The 25,023-nt window shown below is 30.3% G+C and overlaps 1 protein-coding gene across 1 annotated transcript in view; it reads left to right on the top strand.

The window, feature by feature from the left end:
* LOC143227335 (uncharacterized) overlaps positions 1 to 25,023 on the top strand; it is a 39,441-nt gene that overhangs the window by 6,589 nt on the left and 7,829 nt on the right. Inside the window, exons 3-11 of the mRNA XM_076458791.1 lie at positions 824 to 954; positions 5,874 to 5,997; positions 13,643 to 13,681; positions 14,358 to 14,559; positions 15,482 to 15,569; positions 16,466 to 16,596; positions 18,867 to 18,951; positions 20,042 to 20,160; positions 21,828 to 21,977. Coding sequence (XP_076314906.1) covers positions 824 to 954; positions 5,874 to 5,997; positions 13,643 to 13,681; positions 14,358 to 14,559; positions 15,482 to 15,569; positions 16,466 to 16,596; positions 18,867 to 18,951; positions 20,042 to 20,160; positions 21,828 to 21,977 — 1,069 coding nt within the window. The remainder of the gene's footprint in view (positions 1 to 823; positions 955 to 5,873; positions 5,998 to 13,642; positions 13,682 to 14,357; positions 14,560 to 15,481; positions 15,570 to 16,465; positions 16,597 to 18,866; positions 18,952 to 20,041; positions 20,161 to 21,827; positions 21,978 to 25,023) is intronic.

Here is a 25,023-nt window from a genome sequence, read left to right as displayed (position 1 = left end):
AAGCCATGATTAATGTTTAGTACACATTTCTATGTAAGGCATAGTGTATTTTTTCTTGATTAAGAGTAATTATAATTTCTTATACCATTAAGGTCTAATTTGGTTTTCATATTTCTAAAAATAAAACTAAGTGCATTATATTGTATGCTATTACGATACTTGTAAGGCATAGAACTAGCAGATATTTATTATTTTTTTAATAATAAATAGCAAAATAAAAGCAATTGAAAATTATAAATCTCATTTTTGTAGTTTTTAAGTCCAGAATTTAAATATTGCATTTTATAACTAAGCCTACATCATAAATAGCTAAGATCTGCATATCTAACTATGTCAGCCCAGCCAGGTTGATCATAGAGTAAGCCACCCAAAGAAGCTTTAGGTATAGTAGTTGGTTTGATGTAATTTTATTTAAAGTAACTGAAGAAAATGAGAGATACAGTAACTTGGACCCACCCTCTGACATCACATACAAGTGCAACAACTGTGACGGAACTTGGTGCTGCATTGGATGCTTCAGTCACATGAAAAATTATATATTTGTAACACAAATAAGTTACAGTTTATACTCTTTCTCAGAAATAACAAATTTCAACAATAACAATTTTAAGCAGTAAAGGTTTTTGTGATTTAGAGTCTGTAAAAGATAGGTATTCAACAGTTTTTGTTTTAACATCACATTCTTCCTGACATAATTTCACACAAGTTGTTATATTCTTTAGTATTTTTCCCAAAGTTATCAAAATGATCTAATGATCATGTAATCTTTTAAGGATTCATTAATTTACATTTTGGAAATAACTTAATTTTGTGATTTTTCCAGAGTCATCTACTCCAATTGATACAACATTTGATTTTAAGGTAGCTCTCTTGGCTGTGATAGCTGTGACTGTTGTGGTAGTCCTTGTTGGATTTCTGATTGGTTGTGTGTGGTGTCCTCATCAAAGCTTAAAGGTACTTACAGAATATAATCTACCTATATATTTCATCTTACATGTCTTTTTTGTTTAGACTTGATAATGAATTGCACTTTCTGATAGAAAAAGAAAAACTTTTAACTGTGTAAAGAACTTTCTAAAATATGGAAAAAAGTAGATCTATTGTTAAAATAGTCTCAAGGCAATCTATTAAAAGATTTGTAAAAATTCTCATTAATTTCAATACATTGATAATCAGTATATATATATATAATGGAGAGAATTTTGAATGATATAAGTAGTTTTTCTGTAGCTTTTGTGACTACAGTGAATCATGTTATTATTGGTGTAATGGTAAAATGTTTTATGCTGGAACACCAACTAAATCCTAATAAAATCTGTATGCATCTACATATAGACTCAATATCAGGCATTTAAGTTGTTTATAATTACCAACCACTTATAAATATGTATAACAGATGGGTGTGAGTCATAAATATACAACTAATATGTTATCTGTGGTTTATATATAGCATCTCCACATTATAAAAAAAATACAATAAAACCTGTCTAAGGTGGAATCTCACGGGACTGAGTAAAATTTCCAGCTTAGACATAGTGAACATGCATTTCTTTTATTATATATAATATTTGAGCAGAGAGTTATACTTGCTTGACTCAAGGGAAGTAAGACGTTTGTGAATAATGTTATTATACTGTTTATGCTATATTTATTAGAATAAGAACAAAAATAGACATTCAAAATATACATAAGTGTACAGAATTTTAATAAAATTTATTTGAAGAAAGTGTCCAGTTTCATCTGATTTGTTTTTTTAATGGACTTTCTCATGTGGTTAAAAGAGAACATCAATTCTACAGCCTTTTCATGACGTTCACTTTCCCCTTCATTTTTCCATATAATTTGATAGCATTAATATAACTTAACAATTGTGATGAAGTAGGAATTTCTACTTTCTCACTATCTTTTCCATTTTGTTCTCTCACACTGTTATCATCTTGCAATTCTATTATTGATTTTAAATGAATTTCATCAGTTTTTGTTAAAACATTTTTGTCAACGTTCACAAAACTTTCCATGTTCATAGAATCATCTGCATCAATCTTCTAAGAGTTTGAATTTCACTAGAATTGTCATAACAAACAACTTCTCCACAATCTTCGCCATTACCAATAATAAATTCACAGTTTCAAAAGCACTTTATTACACATTCGTCTTTTACACATTTGATTGAATAACTTAAAAATGCAATTGCATCTAACACATCAATTTTCACGGTCATTTCAGATGCTCTCTTACAGTTGCCCATGTTTGTAATAATATGCTGAAGCATCAGTTTTCTGTATTTCAATTTTATACACTATGTAATTCCATTATCTAATGGCTGTAGAACTGATGTACATAGGGGTAGAAAGACTAAACAAACATTTGAAAGTCAAACTTTTGGGTGACAAGTTGCATTATCTAGGAAAAGTAGAATATTCCAATTTTCTTTTTTCCATTCTTTTGTTTAATTTGTTCAAAAATTCCTTGAATATAACATTTGTCATCCATGCTTTATTATTGGCTTTCCATTCCACAGGAAGTTGATTCTTCCTCAAATTTTTGAAACAGTGCATATTTTCACTTGTACCTATTACTCATGGTAAATTTTTCCTAAATTTTAAAATTAGGGAAGATAGGAATTTATTTTTTTTGTGAGAATTATTTAAAGAGTAGAATTTTGTACTTAAAAAAAGACAAATATATTTCTATAAATCATGAATCTAATTTAACTGAAAAATTATTACAACAGAAAAAGAACAGAATATATTTAACCAATACTTAATGTAACAAAATGTCTGAGAAGTTATTAATATTCAAACAAATTGTTGATTAAACAAGAATTTATTAATATTTAAACAAATTATTAATTGAATAAGAAATTAATACTTAATCAAAACTTTTTCCACCTTACTCATGTTCGAATCCTACTTGTTGATGGATGAGGGAGGTGAAAGATAGTTTTAGTCCATGTTACGCAGGTTCTGCCATATAGAGGACATTTTTTTAGAGAAATCTTAAGATAATGCTGCAAAATTTTGATATTTCCAGCTTGTATAGGTTCATGCCCTATGCAGTTTCCAGCTTAGACAGGTTTTACTGTATATAGATATAATTTATGTACATTTGTCATTGGTCATTTTTAGCATATAGTGATTTCAATATTTTCAAGTAGAGCTCTTTAACTATACAGGTTTAACACTGGAAAATAATATATCTACAACTTAAGTTTAATTTACAGCTAAAGCTTTATTACCTATCATCTTAACATAATGTTTAGGGATAACAAAGGACATTTTGTTCCATCTAGGCTGTCCTGTCCTCTAAACTAAACTAAAACTAGTAAGTAATAATAAAAACAACCCTCAAAGCCGGCCTTTGTCATACAAGTTTTTTTCTTGAACTCCTTTAAATTTACTGCCTCCACAACTTCCTAAGGTCAACCACTCTGTTATAAAAATAAAACTGTCTTAACTGAAGATGACCCCGACCTTTCCAAAATTTGTATTAATCCCCCCTAGTTCAGTAATTTTCACCATTAATTATGAAAAACAAAGGTGCTGCATCAATCTTGTCAACTCCATTAACAATCTTAAACACCCCAATCAGATCTCATTTAACTCTTCTGTTTTTTCAAGAGAAAACAGTTTCAGAGATCTTATCCTCTTCTTATATGAAAACCCCTCTGTACCAGGCACCATTATGGTCAACCTTCTCTGAACCATTTCTAACAATTCAATGTCTTTCCCAAGGTAAGGAGCCCAAGAATGAACACAATATTTCAAATGAGGCCTAACCAGTGGCCTGTACAAAGAAATTATAACCTCTTTAAGACTTGTAATCAATATTTTTGTAGATGCAACCTAAAATTCTATTTGTCTTACCACTAACAACAACAAACTGCTTGGATGGCTTAAGAGACTGATGAACCACTACACCTTCCTTTCATAACACTGTTAATGCTACTCCCATCCAAGTTTTATTTTTATATCTATAATGCTGTTGTAATAAGAAATTTCAGTATTTCTAAATATAAGTACTTGTTGTATCTTAGTGGTGCTGTAAATACTATGTTTACACTGTTTCTCACTGACAATCTTAACCTGTACTGTCATTCACATTTAAAATATTGTACTTACAAATGTTTTTATACAGTTTAAGTTTTATCTGATACTTATTTAACCACATAATTAAAAGTACAGAAGCAGTGCTCCAGCTCACTCTGGCTGCATTACTCTATTAGATATTATACAGATGATGACTGCATGGGTGATGCCAGTTAGATATAGTAGACTGTATTTTTGATCTACTATTATTCATTTTTAAATATTTATTTATTGATGCTTATAAGATCATAAGTATGTGGATTTTAATCAAATTTAGCATGAAATATTCTTATCCTTTTGGACAATATAGTGTTTCAGTTCTGTTAAGTATGAAATTTCACAGTGAGCCTTCTGTTCATCAGTAGTATTGAAACTTGGTGAGACACTCTTTGTGTAATGAAAGTACACAATCAAAGAAGGAAAGAATTTTTTTTATTCTTAATTAAAGTCATGATTTATATGTTTGACAAGCAAGTTTGCTTTACATGCACTTATTGATACGAGATGCAGTGGGATCTTTTGTTTTTCGATACATGAAAGCTAAGTATTTTGTTTACTGTAATCAGGCCTAACACTGTTGCTGCTTCCCAGATAATAATGTCTTTAACATTTAAAAAATAGGCTCACTAAGTTATGATGGTGAAATGTATTTCTAATGTAGTAAAAAGGAACATGAAATGAACTGCTTACTTGTGACACGATATTTTGCCTCCTTTCACAGAACAACTTTTCTAGATCGGTTCTACTATATTTTGGTATAAATTGTGAATGTTCATCACTAGCCCTCCATTTCTTGCTTCTCTATATCCACATGCAATTAATCATGCAGCAGCTCTCCACCAATAGGAGCACAACAAAACTCCTGTTGTAATCAATGCCCTCTTTACATTTGAACTTGTTAATCACTTTGTGATTGACAGTAGTGCTGATTTTTGCTCACTGATTTGTTGACGTTTCCCTGTATACAACAGACTTAATTTGTCTTTACTATTTATTTAAATTTTTCCAATTGTGAATGTGAAAGGCTACTTTTTCCCACTTTTTCAGGGGGTCTTCTTGGGTAGTGTATCATGGATACCACTCTGTGGCAAGTGGTGCCTGACCAGACATCCTTTTCTTTTCTTTCTTTTTTTTTGAAAATCTACATTGTCCATCCTGTAATGGATGTCAATTATGTTGTAGTCATGTATTGGTTGTTTATGTCTTGTGAAGCAATTTGTGATGACAAGAAACCCACTTGAAGTAAAAATATATCTCCGGACAGCTGGTATGGGAATTAATGCTTTTACTAATAAAGCAGAGAACAGTGTTTGAACCTAAGAAGGTCAAAACGTTGTTCAGTGCTTTATTAGTAAAAGTATTAATACCCATACCATCTCTCCTGAGATATATGTTTGTGTCTGTTTTTATTTTCATCTGTGCCTGTACAACTATGTTGTAAGATTAAGTTATACACACCGTAGAGATGGGGTGTTCCATAGGACTGCTAGTAAGTCTCTTTAATGGTTTTTTGCTTCATAAATATGTTTGTTCCAGATTGTACACTCGTGAACTAACATGAATAAAACAGAGATTGCTGTCCATCCCCAATGCTCTTTGACAGTGAGACTCTTCTTACCATGGACCTGATGTAGAACTTGAGATGCCACCATGTTTTGTTTGAATAATTCCTTCAGTGTGGTGACTCTACTTTGTAAAATAGAGTATTGTGATCACCTGTTGCACTATTTCTGGTAATGCAATCTTTTGGACTTTCCATCAGGTTTTTTGCATTTGTTTCTTCAGCTGGAATATGAGAGTCCTTACCACTTACCAGTTCCTAACTGCTGGGTGGTGGACCATGGAAACTTGTCCTCCTTAAAGATGAATCATTCCACTCAGTTGATAATAGGGTGGTGGCATTCTGCAGGCATATAGCAACAGGTGGTGCGTTATTAATAAAGATTCTTGGGTAGTTGTTTTTACCAACTTTTGACGAGTGATGTAACATCACATGTTAGTAAATCAACCAGTAATGAATTATTTTGATTGTTGTTTATACTTGTATTAGATGCAAAATTCTACTGTCTGTTGTATCTACTTGACATTATGGAATAGGCCTCTGAATTCCTGTCAACAAAACACTGTGGCAATAAGGCAAATAAATGTAAAGTTATTTTAGTATAAAATTGTACAGTTTCAGGTGGTTATTTTGTATACTTAAAATAACTCCAAATTGATGAAAATATATGTAGAAAATTAAGAGGAATATAAAAGAAATGTATGTCAGTAAGTTTGGTATCAAATTGTAGACTACAATTCAAATTTTAGTATTATACATGAGTTAATTTCTTAATTTAAAAGTATATGTTAAAAATATCCTATATATTGATTTTGGTGAGTCATGGGGTGTGTTGAATACATTATTTGCTCAGATTAGATGTTCATGATGTCCAAATACAAAGTTTGTAGTTTCTTGTGAATTACAAAATAAAATTATCAGTATTGATAAGCTAGAATATGAAATAAGAACCTCTATTTTTTCTGTTGGCCTACAATTCAAATTTTAGTATTATACATGAGTTAATTTCATTGCCAAGCGGTGAGTCATGGATGTTAAGACATTCAACTCGTAATCCGAGGGTCGCGGGTTTGAATCCCAGATACACCAAACATGCTTGCCCTCCCAGCCATAGGGGTGTTATAATGTTAAGGTCAATCCCACTGTTTGTTGGTAAAAGAGTAGCCCAAGAGTTGGTAGTGGGTGGTGATGACTAGCTGCCTTCCCTCTAGTCTTACACTGCTAAATTAGGGACGGTTAGTGCAGATAGCCCTCGAGTAGCTTTGCGCGAAATTCGAAAACAAACAAACAATACAAATATTTTCTGTTTGCTGAGTTATTGTTACATTCATTGAATCAAACACTGTGCAAAATTCTACTCTTTAAATAATTCTCACAAAAGTAATAAACTACTATCTTCCCTAATTTTAAAATTTAGGGAAAATTTACTTAATACCTTCATTTTTAAATAAAGCTACTAAATACTCTCATTTGTTTTAAAGTTGTTTATTATAATGATTCTTGTGAAATCCAAACTCTGATTGAGAGGATTGATGCAGGTGATTCTGGGAACACAGAAAGTTTTGTGAATGTTTACAATAATGTTTTAACAGAAACTGATGAAATTGATTTAAAATCAATAGTAGAGTTGCAAGATCATAATAGTGTGAGAGAACAAAATGGAAAAGATAATGAAGAAATAGAAATTCCTACTTCATTGCAAGTGTTAAGCTATATTAATGCTATCAAATTATATGGAAAAATGAAGGGGGAAAATGAACTTCATGAAAAGGCCGTAGAACTGGTGTTCTCTTTTAACCACATGAGAAAGTCCATTTAAAAAATGAAACAGTTGAAATTGGACACTTTCCTCAAATAAATTTGATTAAGATTTTGTGTACTTGCATATATTTTGAATGTCTATTTTTGTTCTTATTCTAATATAGCATAAACAGTATAATAACTTTCTTTACAAATGTCTTGCATCCTTTGAGTCAAGCAAGTATAATTTTCCCCTCAAAAATTATATATAAATATAATTAATGAAATGCATGTCCACTATATCTAAGCCGGAAAACCTGATTAAGCATGACATTTTACTCGGTTTCATGGGATTCCATCTCAGACAGGTTTTACTGTACTTGCTTATGTACCCCTACTTCTGTCTATGACGTGATTAAACAACAAAAATGCTTTTTTGCCCTGTAATAAAGTCAGGTTTCTATCAGTGTTAAATGTCTTTACATGGCAGAATGAAACAGGTTGAGGAGCTTGCTGCACTATCACTTAAGTCAACGTTTCCCAAAATGGGATTCAGAGTTGTGTAGGTTTTGTTTGGGGGCTGAAAACAAAGATGTTTAATTAATTTTAATTCTAAATAAATAAATAAGCTGACAAAAAAAATATGTTGAATTAATTAACTGATACAGTATGTTGAAATGAGGTGTTGTTATTTTTACTACAGCACTGTTTTCTGATCACCATCTTAAAGTAGTGTATGTGGGAGTGGGGGAACAACCATGTCATTCAGTTGCGAGACTTGAGGGAGTTCTGACTGATTGTGTTCACACTTAAGCACCTATAACATAGTCGTTATTCTGTATTTGCTATACTTTTTTTTAAATTTTAATAATGGCAGTTATAGGTTGAGGGCCTCAAGCTTTTTTTGTTTTCTTATTAAGGGAACCTTAGGCTACATACTTACTTAATATGAAGAAGTTTTTAAACTGGTAAGAAAAAGCCAAACACTGTGGGATTATCTTCAGGAAAAATTATCTTTTTAAACATTATTCTGAATAAAGTATACTTACTCAAATTACTGACCTGTTCAAATAGTGTTATGTACCATTGAGGTCAATATTTTTGTATTCTATTGAGTAGTTTCATGTCTTTGTCTGTTAAACATGTACTTAAGAACTGATAATAAATGATTGGGTGAAATAATTTTTGCATATAAAGTACCTAGAAAATACCAGCCGAAATGAGTAGAATTAATTACAGTGTTGATAGTAGTTTACTTTGTATGTTAAATTTATATAAGTTATGAAGTGTTTTTCTTAATGTAACTGTCTTAATTACTGTAATGTTGTTACTATAAAGATGAAGAGAAGGGTACATAAGTATCACTTCTCATGAACCTTTTTTTTTTTTTAGGTTAGATGTTTTACTTGCCTCTTCCCTTTTTATTTATTTTTAACTACAGTTACTAATTTTTGTGCTATCAATGATTATAATATGTCAATGTTTTAAGTTCAAAACAATTACCAGCTTTTGGTATTTAATTTTTAAACTAGCTTGAAAATTTACAGGTTATACATATGTTATAGACAGACGTGTAGACATAAAATTTACTTATTTGACAGGTGAATACAAATAAATTATTTTTTCTGTATGCTGCAGACACCGGGAACTCTAAATGTACATGTCATTTCTGTAAGTATTTTGTGTGTATTAAGATATACAGTTGTGATTTTACTAGTGTTTTATCATAATCTATTTTTACTGCTATTATAATGTCATTAATGCTATTCCTATTTTATGCTATTACATTTATTTTCATGTATTTTAAATGAATAAAATAATTAACACCAGTGTCTTTTTTTTTTTTTCAACACAAGCATGTAACATATTTCCCGTGTTTTATGGTGATTAGCTCTGACCTATTTTTGTGTTTATAATACAGTCATTTGGGCATCAAAGTGGCATTATTAGTCATCACTATAACCCTGGTAAGTATACCAGGAAACCCGAAACAACTACCAAGAACTCAGAATTCACTATTTTTCCACCTTCTCCAATTGTGAACCAACCTCATGGCTTAAATTGTGTAAATGAGGTTAAATTTGAACATCTACCAGATATCCATCCAAGAAAGCAACAGATAGAAATATCTTCTTTGAAATATCCTCCCCCAACTCGCTCACTTAACATATGCGATAACAAAGGAATTATCAGCATACACCTGGTTTGGTAAGTTTTGGGCAAAGAGTTAGTCCTGTTGTTGAAGAGTGTGAAGAATGTAATGTAAATATTGATATAAAATGAACAGTGGGTTAAGTTCTGATACTGTTCCTTAAAAGTCTCACATTAATGAGTAGCAAATAAGATTTGTATGAGCATGTATTTAATAAATATAATAAAGGGTGTATTGGAACTACTTCATTAAATGTGGATTTGTACACATTAATAATGCAAACATTTAATTAGAATGTTAGAAATTAGAAATTAAATAAATTAATTTATTTACTATTATTAAATAATATTATAATAATATTATCTTGGTATAATAACTAAAAACAATAAAGGATGCCAATTTAAATTTATTACATTGTGTAGAAAAAAAACTGTTAAAGCTCTATGCAGTATTTAGCTTGGAGAACTTTATCTTTGAATTGAAATACACTACAAATTAGAGAAGCAAAAGTGGGACATTCTTGGAAGGGGAATACTCTTGGAATCTCTCTGATGATGTAGATAATTGTGAATGATTCCTAAACCATATTTTTAAAATTGTGTCTATTGTGGTAGTTTATTTTGTATTTTGTACAACGCTTAACCTGTGTATATTGTTTTTCTCAGTCAAATGTCATTTTTCCAACTCTGTTTTAAAATTATAAATTAATCTTCATTCACACACTTTAATTATTGAATCAAGTAATATATTTATGCTAAAAGAAAAAATAAATAGCTTAAAGCTCAGGATTTTACACACACACACACACACATTTTAATTTAAGGATAATAAACCTCTTGGTCCTCCTAGGCCATCTCATCCATTAGTCTAAACTTTACATATGAAACATTCAGAGACAATTCTTATCATTAAACTATTCATTAAGCCTCCCCTTAAATTAAAAATTAAATGCATCCACTACATCTGAAGTTAACCCATTCCAAAGACCAACTACTCTTTTTAACAAAAAGCTGTCTTAGCTGATAATGAAGACCCTCACTTCTACTCAGCTTCCAAGCTTTATATTTGTCTCTTATAGTCCTACCATTTTCGTTATGGAATACAACAAAGATGATGCATCAACACTATAAATTCCCTTAACAATCTTAAACATCCCAAACAGATACCATCTAACTCTTCTTTTTTTCAAGAGAAAGTGATTTTGGAGATCTTAATCTCTCCTTTTATGACAACTTGTACATCCCATGTATCATCCTAGAAACATTTCTCTGAATCCTTTCCAATAATTCACTCTCTTTTATAGGGTAAAGAGCCCAAGACTGAACATAATACTCCAAATGCAGTATAAATAAATAATTATAAATGATCTTGCATGATCTGGTGGTTAGGGTGTTCAACTTATAATCTGCAGATAATGAGATTGAAACACTGTGCTAGAAATATTTTCTTTTTCAAGTTTGGGGACATTATATAATGATGGTCAGTTTAACTCTTCATTGGTTTAAAAAAAAGCATAAAATGTGGTGTTGAGTGCTGCCAGCCTATTACCTTTTCTGTGTTTGACTGGACTCTCAATCTGCAGGTTGCAGGTTCTAATTCCTGTCACACCAAACAAGTTTACCCCTTTCAGCCATGGGGAGCATTATAAAGTGATGTCTAATCCCACTATTCATTGGAAAAGAGTAGCTCAGAAGTTTGCAGTTTGCAGTTAGTGTGTAGTGTTGACTAGCTGCTCTTCCTTGAGTCTATCACTGCTAAATTATGAACAGCAAGTGCAGATAAACCTTGAGAAGCTCTGCATGATATTCAAAACAATCTAATCCCTATGGTTGGCAGTTCAGAATTGCTATTGATGACAGGCAACCTTTGTAGTACTGCCATGAAAATACAGGATGTAAATAAATATAAAATCTAAAAAACAAGAGTAAAAATGTAATGCCAAATTTTTAACAACTTGTTGAAAAATACAGATTTTAATTCATTAAAAGGCATAAAATTTTAGTAACAACATATTTTTTGGCAGTTAAAAGAAGGGTGAGGATTGTAAGCAAAGCTGTTGCAGGATTTGTTGACCATTTTGTGGTAGGCTTGTGTAATTTGTAGAAATTGAGTTGCAAATTTCCCTTGCACAACAATATATCCTATAACCTTGAGCCTTCTTATCAGTTTTGAATGGATACATTAAGGAATCTCAGCAAAATAACATTTTTTAGTAGAAACAATTAATATAATGTCATTTTCCTATTGTAGTTACTTGCATTCAAAATAGTGATAAACTGAGTGCAAGATGATTTTCATTTTAAGTATAAAAGTACTTTTCTTCACCTTATAGTTTTCATATTTCATTTGTCTTATCTCTAGAACCTCCTAAAAATATCAAAAGTTTTTTAAGGTAAATGTTTGTATTTTATTCTTCAGTTTCTTTATCATATCACTATCTATTGTCATCAACATACAAAGCAGTGAAATAATTAAAATTAGGAAATAGAAAAATGCATAGTTTTTAATAGGTTGGAATATTTTCCTTTTGTTAAATTTGTAATTTCAGGTCTCTTTTCACATAGTTAGTTTTTAATGTTTTATTTTCCTTTTTTACCCTTTACCACTTATTATTTATCTTGACATAAATTGACAGTGCCCTTGAGGCATATTACAGTTACATGAGAAGACATGCTCAACCTCTCAGCAAAATTTTTATTGAGCGTGTAAAATTATAAGCCTTAAAAATGGACACAAAGTATAATGTGTATATAAAAATTGCTTAAACCTTTTAATTACACATTTCAACATTATAACTAACACATAATCAACCAAAATATAATTCTAAGACCTAAATATGATTTAAACTGCACCTGTAACTGAACATAAGAAACATATAAGTACTGTGGTCAGTTTGGAAGCCAACAGTACTACTGTTAGTTACACATATTCTGTGATGACAATTGTGAGCCAATTTCAAAATAAATATTGTTAGGTTATAGCATAAAATGAATTATTTCTGATGATTATAGACATGTATGTGTAGCACCTACATGTAGATTCTGAAGCTCAAAACAATCTGGTGGAGGTGGGCATGGTATCTGTCTGGGGTTGAAAAAATTATTACTTGTTCCAACTGTATTCATGCATAGATCTTTGAAATGAACAAATCAAAAGGTTATGTAAGCAATTTATTGTCTAGATGTACTACTGCCAAATTACCATTTTGTTATCGGAGATACAGAGAGCTAAAGTAGAGAATTTTCATAGCTTATTGGTCATGTAACACAGTGACTTGCACAGAAAAGCTTTTAAAGGGGTCCCATTGTGAAAAGGTTAAATCATTTAATTTTTTAATTAATTAGAACCAATAAAATATTTACCTGGTTTTACGTAATAATCATTCAGTTTTTATCGTAGTTTTCTTTCAATTTGATTTTTCACCTAATTCGGGCTTAAAAATCCCTCATGGGGAAAATTGTAAGTTTATGGGCTTACATCATTTAAATCTAAGATTCACTTCGTCACAGTGGATACAGAAGATAGTCCCATGTTAGGATTACTCTAAAATAACTAAACAGTGTAGCTAACTATTTATTATAACTTTGTTTTTCATTCCAAAAAGTTAATTAAGAAGAGTTTTAAATAATATTGTATACTGAAAAAAAAAACTGTCTGTGTGTGTGTGTATACATGTATGCATATATTTATAATATTACTGTGCTTTCTAACACCATCTTTGCTCTGAGTACCTGTAGGCTGATTTTCTTTACCTGTGAGTAGTGCTGGTGGCTATTCTCCCAGTTCTTTAAGATATACTTCTATTTGTAGTAAGACTACAAATGAGATACCTTTGATATTTTGAGATATATGTGATATTCATTATTGAAAAAAGAGGAAGTAAAGTTAGTTCTAAATTATTACTTTGAATTTCAAAGCTATTTCACTTGGAGAGAATTAGGTTAGTAACCATTGTAAATGTATTGTAACCATAATAAAAAAACTTGTATGTAGGAAAAAATTTAACTCATGCCTACTTTTTCTTTAGTTCTCTCCTTTGTTATAATAAAAACTTAACCTAGCTTTTGCACTGTTGATTTTTGTAGTTCAATTTTTTTATAGGAATAAAACCTTCAGGTAGTTCCTTTGCTGTTGGTTTCTGTAAGTGCAATTTGTCTCTAGGTTTCCTCTTTTTAATAAAAAGTTTGAGTTGTTTTTGTACTGTTGGTTTGCATTAGTGCAATTTTCTTCAGTTTTTTTTCCTTTTAAATAATAAAAACTTCCATTAGCATCTACGCTTGGTTTGAATGTACGTTTTTTCTGTGTATCTCTTCCTTTTTTAATAATAAAAACTTTGGGTAGTTTCTTTATTGTAAGCTTGTATATGCCATAATTGGCAATGTACTTTAACTTGTCATAAACAGTATTGATTCTCTTTAGTTGTTACAACAGTTGCTTTCAGCTTTGGCTTATCATTATAACTTAATTTTATTTTAGTGAATGTTTTTCAGTTGGATTTAAAATCCAAGTGTACGAGAAAATACATATATATAATTACATTAGCAAGAGGTGGGGTTTGTTTTTTGTATTAGTCATGAAAAATGTATAAATATCAAATCTTATTGTGATATAATTTAACATTATTATTAATGGTTTCTGTATATTTTATATTTCAGATATGAATAAAAACCACTGTTATTGTTTTTGTTTTAAAAGACAAAAATGATTCATTTCTCTTTTATGTTCCATTGAATTTTAAATAGTAAATGCAATGAAGAAGTTACATCTTATATTATATCTGTACACTTCTGTAATATTTACCATTTTGAATCTGTAGATGAGTCTCATAAAAACTTCCCACGTAATCAACTGCAGTATATCCAAGAAATTGGCTGTGGATGGTTTGGACAAGTTTTGGAAGGAGAGGCCCAGAACATCATCCCTTTTCAACGAAAAACTAAAGTGGTAGTGAAAATTCTACGTGAAGATGCTTCACAATCTGAACACGCATCATTTTTACATGAAGTTCGACCATTCAGGTTCTTTCAGAGTATCAGTGCTGTATCATAAGGTTTATTATTCATGATCATGAGGGTGTTTGAGTAATATGTGTATGAATTATACAAAAAAATCTACTATTGATAACATGTTAATATTTGGTTATCAAGCATTATCATGTTTATATTATCTTGTCCCTTTTCTTTGGTAGTCACTAAAACTGTCTACCAGCCACAAAACTAGTTGCTTGTACATCTTAGACAAGAAAGAGCACACTTTCTAATTTTTGATAATTTACTGTGCAATCAACATGATTTACTCTTGAATCTTAATGTTTGTAATTTGAAATGTGTATATAACTCTTGCACATAACTCGTATAGTAACACAAAACACAGAATTTATGTTATGATAAACATCTAGACATAACTTGAAGTAACAAAACATGGGAGGGGGTAAAATTGTGTGAACATGTTTTTGTAACTGCTTCATGTTTATAAATAAACCTGGTTCTCAACAGAATATACAGATCACTGAGATTTTATAAAGCCTACATGTATACATACATACACACATTGATGCATGTATATTTATATCAAACCTTTTTCCCAGATTGTAAACTTTAAAAAAAAACAACTTTGTATGATCATCGACTAAACTAAACATTTCTTTCACACAAGTAATTAGATTTTTATAACTGAACTGGAAGATTAGAGCTTTTGTGAGAAGCAACATATATATCTTTCTTGTAACAAATAAATTTTGAATCATAAATTTTCCATGAATATTTTTAAACAGAAGTTTTTCACTGCCTATCTTTAAGTATTAAGTGTGAATTTATATTAATATGTGATGTCCAAGGATCAACTCTTGATATTTTTTCCTTGCAAATCAACCTTCACATATTAAGAATGCTGACTTTTTTTAATGTGTTATTTAATTTTTTCTTCATCTATTTTTTTTAGAGACCTCAATCATCCAAATATTGTGCGTCTGCTAAGTCAGTGTCTAGAGACTGACCCATTACTCATCCTCATGGAATATTTCATCATGGTCAGTAACAGCTCATTTAAAATGCAATAAAACATTTGTTTTACATGCATGTTATGTAGATTAGGCCCTAATAAAAGCAAGGATATAAAATCACACCTTCAGTTTGAACCATCCAGCATACCATTTTATATATATAATCTTATATTTCAAGGCTATTTCATTAAAGTATGCATATATTATTTTTGTTTTCTATAAAATATTCATAACAATGTGCAAAAGTTTAACAAATTTTAGTAACAAGCATTATTTCTTTCAAATGATTAACATTATTGTATTAAATTTTAAAAATATTATTGATTTACTCTTATGCCATAGCCAGGTATGAAATTTTGAATTTGCCTGGAGTTACCATGGATGAATGGGAGATATAAAAATCCTTGGAGGCAAGTTACAGGGAGTTTAAAAAAGAACAAAAAAAAACTGTTTACAATGTATTTGAATGTGGAAACTACTGAGAAAACTATGATATAGTGGGTGGACTATGACCTGCCCAGGACGTTCAATCCCTACACCACTGATTTACTTTTTTGTAACCATAAGAATTAAGATAACTTTTTATAAAACAAACATGAATGTTTTGATAACACATTGATAACATTGAAAATGAATAATGCACTATAAACATATCAGAAGTTAACTGTTTGTGTATTTAAAAGTTAGCTATGAGAATTTAGTTTTTTATTCATTAAATTCGGCAATTATTGTCAGGTTTTGGTGGTCAAAAAAATTATGTGAAATATCTTAGCTAAAATCTACAACCTACAATCACTGTCTAGAGTACCATTAAGTGGCTCTTGCCATATTTGTTCTATGTTTTTGTTATGTTAAGTTAAGTGTACACACACTTTATGAAAAGTAAAAGTGTCTTGAATATCTTCTTATCTGTGTTTAAGTAGGACATGAAAGCATTCTTAATCCAACATCGCCATGACTCAGAGCAGCTACAGAAGGAAGGTGGACTTCTGAGCATGGCCTGTGATATTGCAAATGCTTTGCAGCACATGCATGAACATGGGTTTATTTGGATGTAAGTTAATAAATTTTCCTAATTTGAAAAGTTCAGCTTTATAATTGCATCCTAAAATAAGAATTTATTGATAATTAATATTGGTAAAAATAATCACTTTTTAAATCTATGTATTTGTAAAGTGTTATGTTATTTAAGGTATGATTGCAAAAAAAGAAGAAATTTAACTTGTATTCTTATCTTCTTTGTTGTTGTTGTTTTTTTTTTAAAGACTCTAACTTTTTCAGTTATTTGTAGCTGCTTTAAAGCCAATAATTGCACCTTTCAAGAAATCCTTTGATCAATTTCTTAAGAGAAAGGTGTTGGAAATTTCAATGTACTCGTTCATCATAATGGCCTCAAATTCTTTATATTTTAAAATCTAATTAGTAACATTGAGAGCTCTATCCAAGAACTCCACCTGTAAATGGAAACATTTGGTTGCCACTGCTGGTACTTATTAAGCCCACCTCATTATACATTTGTTTTCTTTCCTTTTTGCACTTAAAAAATAACAAAATTAAAAATTTATTTTTAAATTTTTAAAACCTACTTTTTACTGCTAACAATGGTGTTGAAGATGATCTGTTACACTTCTGAAGCAGTATACCCTATTCCATTTACAAAGTAGAAGACTTATTTTGAATATCAGACATAACCAAATACATTCTCTATGAAGCACTGGACCCTTGTGCTGAATACTGAATGCAATATAAGTTATTCAATTTATAAAGACAATAATACGTAAAATATAAATGTTCCATTTTTAAGTAATACATGAAATTTTAGAATGAAATATTTAATGTAACATGATTTATTCCACTGACAAAGGAAAAGACATTTAAATGTGATGCAATTTCTTTCATTTACATTTATGAAGCAAACAACATTAATGCTTAATATTAGACATAATGTATTTCACTTATAGAGTGGTAGACTTTGCTACTGTATATCATACGTAACATAACCTCTTTCTTTTTTTTTGTAAAGCAGTAGACCTTAGTGCTGAATATCAGATGTAACCAAGTATGAAACTCTCACAAAATATTGTCTTTATATTATGCATATACAGCTAAACAAGAAAAACAGAAGAAGCCTTGTTGCAGAATTTCACCCATATATGTTTATATAGGAGAAGTTTCTAATGCTGAACATAACCTATTTTATATGCAAAGCAGTTCAACCTGTTATCAAGTTTCAAAATTTAATATTTTCATTTTGTTTTCACTTGATTAACTGTTCTCATGGAACAAAGTACTAATTAGAGTTGTATTAATTTGACAACAGAATTTACAAGATAAAGAAATAGAATTTTTATAGTAATTTTGGTAAAGAAAAATTCAGATTTTCAAGGAAGCACTTTTTTGTAATTTTCTGTTGTAGAGAACTTGTAATGTTACACTGTTAATTTCACATCTGTACATAAGGTTGAGAGTCCATATTGTTAAGCTCATGTATTTTCTTGACTTTGTTTTCATTGTAAACATTGCATATGTCCAGTAACATTGTAGATCTTATATATTTATCCTTCATCATAGAAAGATATGAAATTGTCTTTAGAAATTTATTCTTTTTGTCGGAAAGCATATACATTATAAATTGCCTTATCGACACTGCTTCATCGTACTATTGAACATGGCATAATCTTGTGATTAGTGTGCCAAGGTTGTAGGCTTATGGCTTTTGTTCTGTTACTGTAAAAATGCATCTGTACTTTGGAGGTAAAACAGTTGCTGTCAGAGCTGTCTATTTGGTCAGAAAAGAGTTAACATTTGATTCTCTGATGAGCTAGCTACCTTCTCTGTTGTCTCAGTTTACAATAAGAAATGATTTTGTATGAACATTCTAAATAAACAAACATGTTTGAATTTGTTATAAGTTGCATTTACTCCTTCAGTATACCATGTCTTGATAAAGTTGATTAATGCAAACCTTTAATGATCTGGTTATGGGAAGATAATGTAGGGTAGATGATAGTTGAAAATAATTTTACTTAAAGAAAATTCATGAATTCTTGCTTGAGTTATCTTTTATCGCCTGTTGAGAATGAAAATCTCTGGAAATTGCAAATTTCAGTATGTTAGAACATTACCTAGTTATTATTACATTAAAAACTAATGAGATGTGATCTTATGTTTATATTTCCAAAAACATTAAAAGTTAATTTTATGAATTTCCAAAAATTCCATTTTTTTCTTTCTTTTGTTAGAATTGTGTGATGATTCAAGTATATTTGTATTGTGTAAAGAGTTATAAAGTACATTAGTTTTTTTTTTAATGATTAACTCTAGAGATGTAGCTACTCGTAACTGTGTGGTTTGTGGTGATCAAACTGTGAAAATTGGAGAGTATGGAACATCAATTCATAAGTATAAGGTAACAGAGTTAAATTAATAAGCTGGCTGTTAGTATTTGTTAAGATGTATTTTTTTCCTTTTATACCTTATGCTTAGATGAAAACTGTTTATACAGTCAGTAATGAAATTAGTTGTTACATGAACATTGCTGACTCTCTGTAATGGAAGAAGCTTCCTTCTTTACAAACTGTTTTATCATTTCTATTTTCTTAGCCTTACACTTGACATGCTTGCCAATATTGTCAGCTACTACCAAAAAATTATTTTACCTGATTGTGTAATATTTGCTAGAAATTCAACAACCACTGGCATTTTCAATGACATCTATCAATTATCTGTGTGGTCTTGTGTTTCCAAACTTCTTTTGTTTCTTTTACTTATCAAAATAGATCTGGTTGTTTACATCTAAGCTTGTTTTCAATTTATGTTTGACTACTCCACTGTTTTATGTTCTGTTATCTAATTTCACAAAGCTAATTAAACTATTAACATCAATTTAAAGGTTTATAATTATATATATACATATTTTGTCAAACTTTGGAAGTACTGTTGCAAATCTAAATATTGTGACTTTTTGTTAAAGTTTTGTTTTTCAAGTATCTTTATGATCAAGATAGTGTAGAATTTACCTTACAGAAGGGGTGTATCAGTGTTTACTTCTTTTCCTTTTTTAACTGCACACTTTTGTTAAAGTTTTGTTTTCAAGTATCTTTATGATCAAGATAGTGTAGAATTTACCTTACAGAAGGGGTGTATCAGTGTTTACTTCTTTTCCTTTTTTAACTGCACACTTTTTGTTAAAGTTTTGTTTTTCAAGTATCTTTATGATCAAGATAGTGTAGAATTTACCTTACAGAAGGGGTGTATCAGTGTTTACTTCTTTTCCTTTTTTAACTGCACACTTTTTGTTAAAGTTTTGTTTTTCAAGTATCTTTATGATCAAGATAGTGTAGAATTTACCTTACAGAAGGGGTGTATCAGTGTTTACTTCTTTTCCTTTTTTAACTGCACAATTGTTTTAATTTGTAGACTTACACATTTATACAGTATTAAAAATACACTATTTTGTGAGGGTAGTTACAGTTTTACTATTACCCTGCTCTGTATAGAATGACTATTATATGTTGGGAGATGTTACTCTTCCAATCCGTTGGTGTGCACCTGAATCCGTATTATGTACTAAAACTACCATAGAGATCAAACAGCTCACAAAGGAAGCAAACATCTGGTGAGTTTTAAGAAGTTTTTTTTTAGTTCATTAGATGTATTATAACTATAAAATATTATGTAATACAAGAGGACTAAAAAGCAAGTAAAAGTCTAGTATGAAATTATCTTTAAGTTTTAATTAAACCTGTTAAAAATATTTGTTCTTTTTCTATTTGAATAAAAAGGTGTTGTGAGTGTCTGTTTAACACATTTCCTCCCAAGGTCATATTTGTGGAATTTTGCTTTGGCCCAACTTCATTTTTTGTATCAACTTGTAATTTTTTGTCACATTTAGAGTTATTAGGTATGAATATGGTTTTTCTTAATTTCAAAAAATGAGTGACATGAACTTCTGTGAAAGTCCATTTACTTCCAGGACCATATCATTCACATCATTTTTGTGTTAACAATTGCTATATTTTATTTTGTAATAAATAACCCAGTTGAGAAGTTAAAAAAGCAACAAAATATTATTTTTGATAAGGATTTGCAATTCAAATGTTTGGTTTGCAATATATATACACACACACACACACACACACGTTTTGTATTTATGATATAATACATGTGTATACAAGTATAACATAAGATTAAGAATAAGCCTTACGAACCAGACTCAAATAGCCCCTTATATATTTGAAGTACTGTTGATTACATTTATATCATATGGATTTAACAGTGCATCTCTCATCTGTGAGTGACACAGTACGTTACCATAAAACATGTTAAACATGTGTCAGTGACTCAGGAACAAAGGTGTTTAATTTTCTGTATAAACTGGATTCATTTGGTTGATTTTTTTTCGTATTATTTATATTTTAAATATTTTAAAATAGTTTGTTAAATTTTGATTATGGCCTAAAGATAACTCTGAAAGGTAAACATTGTTATCTTGTAATAGAAAATGATAATGTGGTGATCTTTGCTTTTATGTGGCTATATGTTAATGAACTGTGCTGTCTTAAAAGTTGACATAGATTATGATAGGAGAGAACAACTTGAAATATATTTGAGAAAGAAGATTGTGGTGGTCTAGGATATTAGAGAAAATTTATTATTTTCTATGTGAAGCTATTAATAAAAAGATAAATTTATAAGATAAGTTGTGTTTCTTTAAAAATAGATTATTCAGATAGTGTCAGTGAACTGAGCCCTTTTGCATTTGTAGTGCTGTAAAAAAGAAGTTTGGGGAAAGTAGTAGTTTAACTTGTAAAGTGAAAGGTTTGTTTTCCTTGTAACCAAAAATGTTAATATCTCCAAATATAAATGCTTATTGTAGTGTAGTGACACTGCTGTGGCTTTGTTTGCATTCTGTGGAGAATTTCATCTGTCTGCATGGTGTATAATATACTTATAAATGTCTTTTATATCAGTTATTACAACATTTATTATTGTTTAAAACTCTTATTAGTATAGATGGTGTAGAAATACTGTACTTTAGAACAATAACTTGGTGTCAAAGTTTTTCTTGTAAAATATCTTAATATAAATGGTTTTGTAATTAAATGTTTTCTCTGTCTGGAAGATGCTGGATAATGAAATTTTTACTGTAATACATTTTAACCACATACATACTTATATGAAATGAGTTAACTATTAGAATAGTGCACAAAACATTTTGTCTTAGTAATTAACTTGCCAAAATATAATGCAAAGAAAAAGTGCATGTTTGTCTGTGTTCTCTAGGTCATTTGGTGTTTTGTTATGGGAAACATTAGAGTTTGGAAGACAACCATACACAAATATGACAGATGATGAAGTTATACAGAAAGTTATTAGTCAACAAACAATCCAGTTAGAGAAGCCCGAGAGCTATTGTGTTCATGCTGACAAACTGTAGGTTGCCATATTATTCTCTTTTTAATAAAGTGTAGTCTTAAGGAGACATCATTAAACTTCTGGGTTTTTTTATCATTCACACAACATTGAAGTGTCACCATATTAAAATGTGGATCATTTGTAGCAGCTTTTATCTGTCGTACCTAGAATTACTGATGATATCAATGTGAACTTCATCAGCTTTTTTACACACATTTTTATTTACTATTTATTTACAAATTGGTAATGAGCCCATACTTTTGTTTGTTGCAGAACTTCTAATAACATATTAGTCACATAATGCAAACAAAAATACCATCAGTATGTGTTTAGTACCACAACTTATTGGTGGGATATATATTACACTCAATGTTTGTTTGATTCATAACAAAATAAAAATATGCAATTATATCAAAAGATTTCACTATGAATATGACTGTGGATTATCTAGTATTGCTTTGGAGTATGAGAATGAAATGTTCATTAAAAAAATAAAGTATTTATTATAAATTTAATTTTCCCTTTTAACATTACACTAAAAAAAAAACAGATTGGAAAGAAATAAAAATCTAGTCTGTCTTGTTGTAATGAAAAAAATTTGCACAAAGAAAATGTGTGATAAAGTGTATGAATGGTTTTACAAGTTAGCCAATGTGTAGTAGCTTTCTCTGAATATACTTAACAGTATTTTAATGGAGATGCACTTGAGAACAATTCTTAAACATTTGAAAATATTTAAGACATATTTGGTGCTATAAAAAAGAATTTGTTGTGAAAGCTTAAGTTGTAAAATTATAACATTCTTTAAGATCTACTCTGTAATAAATATGTACAAAATTAATTTTAGGTTTACATACCAATAAAAGTTAGTGTAACACACATGCACACCACATCCAGATTTCTTGGAGTGCTATGAATGTAGCAAGTACTAAAGTCTATTGAACGTTAAAGATCATATAGCCTTCAGAGAATACTTTGTTTCTCCAGTACTAATTATCAGAAGAAAGGAAGGTATGTTCAGGTTCTGCAATGATTTTAGATGGACAGATGTAATAACTTACTTTGACCTGTTACACTACCATGAACAGATGATTGTCTAGATATGTTAAACCTGACACCCAGGTACTGGAAACTTGAACTGGATGATGAGAGCATGTCTGTGGCTGCTTTCAGCATGAGTAATGAATGACTTATATGAATTTTGTGTTGTACTGTTAAGCTTCCACTGAAATTGAGGTACATTAAGTGGAGTGTAGGAATGTGAACAAGCATTCCAGTTCTTGAAATATGGTATAGTAAAAGCACCTATGATTGTATAACTATGACAAAACTATATAATTGTTAGGTGCCAATGTCATTGATCATCAAATTAGAGCAGTATCATCATGGTTGCAAGATGAGTAGAATGTAAAATCATGTATGCAGATACTAAACAACATAAAAAAGTGCTTACCATTTTATTCTTTGTGAAACACTATTAACACTACTTGTATGATAGAAAATGCACTGTTCAAGTGGACTATGCAAGGTTTTCAATATTAATAATGAACTTTAAAATTCAAACAGAAATAACTACATGCTGGATAACAGCGTTGCAGGAGTAAGAGTTATTTGTACAAAATTGTCCAGGCCTACAATAAGGAAAGGCTGATGGATTGTGTAGCTGTGTGGATATAATTTGTTCATTCAATGTCCACACCCTAGACACTCTATGGGAGTTGAAACCATTTCAGTTATAAAGATAACAAGCTATACAATATGAGATTCCACTAATGAGTGGATGCCACAGTTAATGCTTCAGGAGGTCTGGAAAGACCAAATGAAAGATCCAGGTTGAGCATTGGCACTTCATGCCTTGTTTCAAAGTAAAGCCCAACCATATTAGGTTAAAGACCAAAGCACAGGTGCCTGTAACGTATGGTGCTCATATGAACAGTTATGGGTGCAGGAAGTTGTGCTGTTCCAATGTTACCAGTCTCACCACCAAGCCATAGGTCTCAGCCTGTGTTATAGCTAGTGGATTCCACAGATTTGAGGCATGAGATTTTTCATACTTTTCGCAATGCAAAGACTGGAGGGCAAAAAAAAAAAGTTACCTGCATTTAATGTGTTAATGTTTAAAGGCAGTTCTTGTGGCTGCATTTGTATAAAAAAATTTAGCATTGCCTCCAGAGAAAGAGTTTCTCAAAACATGGTAAACTCTAACAGAGAATTTTTTTGTCTTACTCTGCCATGGATATCACTAATCAACTCTCAGAGGTAAAACAAGGTTACCTGTATGTACCTGTTGTCATCAGCTGGTTGGTACAGCCCATGGTTGATGTGTTAACAGTGCACAGGATAGCTTGGTTTGATCACCTGAAGGAAACCACATCAATCAGTGAAGTAACTTTCACAACCAACTGTTTGCTAAGCTGTATAATGTTTATGATGTGGTGAAGATGTTGATATGTGCATATGGCAATGTATGAACTTTACTTGAAGTAATTTATATGTAGTTTATAACAAGAATGGAAAAATTACACAAAAACAATTATTAAAGCAAGAAAAGAATGGAAATAAAAGATTTGATCTGGATATTGAGACTGTGATATGAGGTTAACTGGGATTTTGACCTTTTAATTCTTATTGTAACTAGAATTTGTTTATAATATCATCTAGATGATAGTGGAATGGTCCTGGACCAAAAGGGTAAGCTGTGTTACCTTTTGTAATGGAATGACAACGGAGGTAGCTCAGCTATAGATATTGGTCATTGTTAGATATACATTAGTTTTTGTTTATGATTAATGTGAGAGCTACGATTTAGATAGTTTATACAGCATGAGTGTTAAATTTAGTTATTTTTAGAAGCAACAGTTGATCTCAGGATTTTTACATAATGTTTTGCAGTTCATTGATTATGATTCAGTGATTGTTATGGTATTACAACCTTCTTAGTTTTCTCATTGTTTCAATTGAATATTATTGTGTCATAATATCTAGTAATACATTTTTACAATGAATATGGTATGAGAACCCTAGAAACCCATAGCAGTCACTTGACTAACTGCTATTACTCTCT

The sequence above is a fragment of the Tachypleus tridentatus genome, chromosome 9 (assembly GCF_004210375.1).
Source record: "Tachypleus tridentatus isolate NWPU-2018 chromosome 9, ASM421037v1, whole genome shotgun sequence".
NCBI classification, from domain to species: Eukaryota; Metazoa; Arthropoda; class Merostomata; order Xiphosura; family Limulidae; genus Tachypleus; species Tachypleus tridentatus.
The sequence above is the reverse complement of the archived record's forward strand: the minus strand, read 5'-3'. Positions and strand labels throughout refer to the sequence as shown.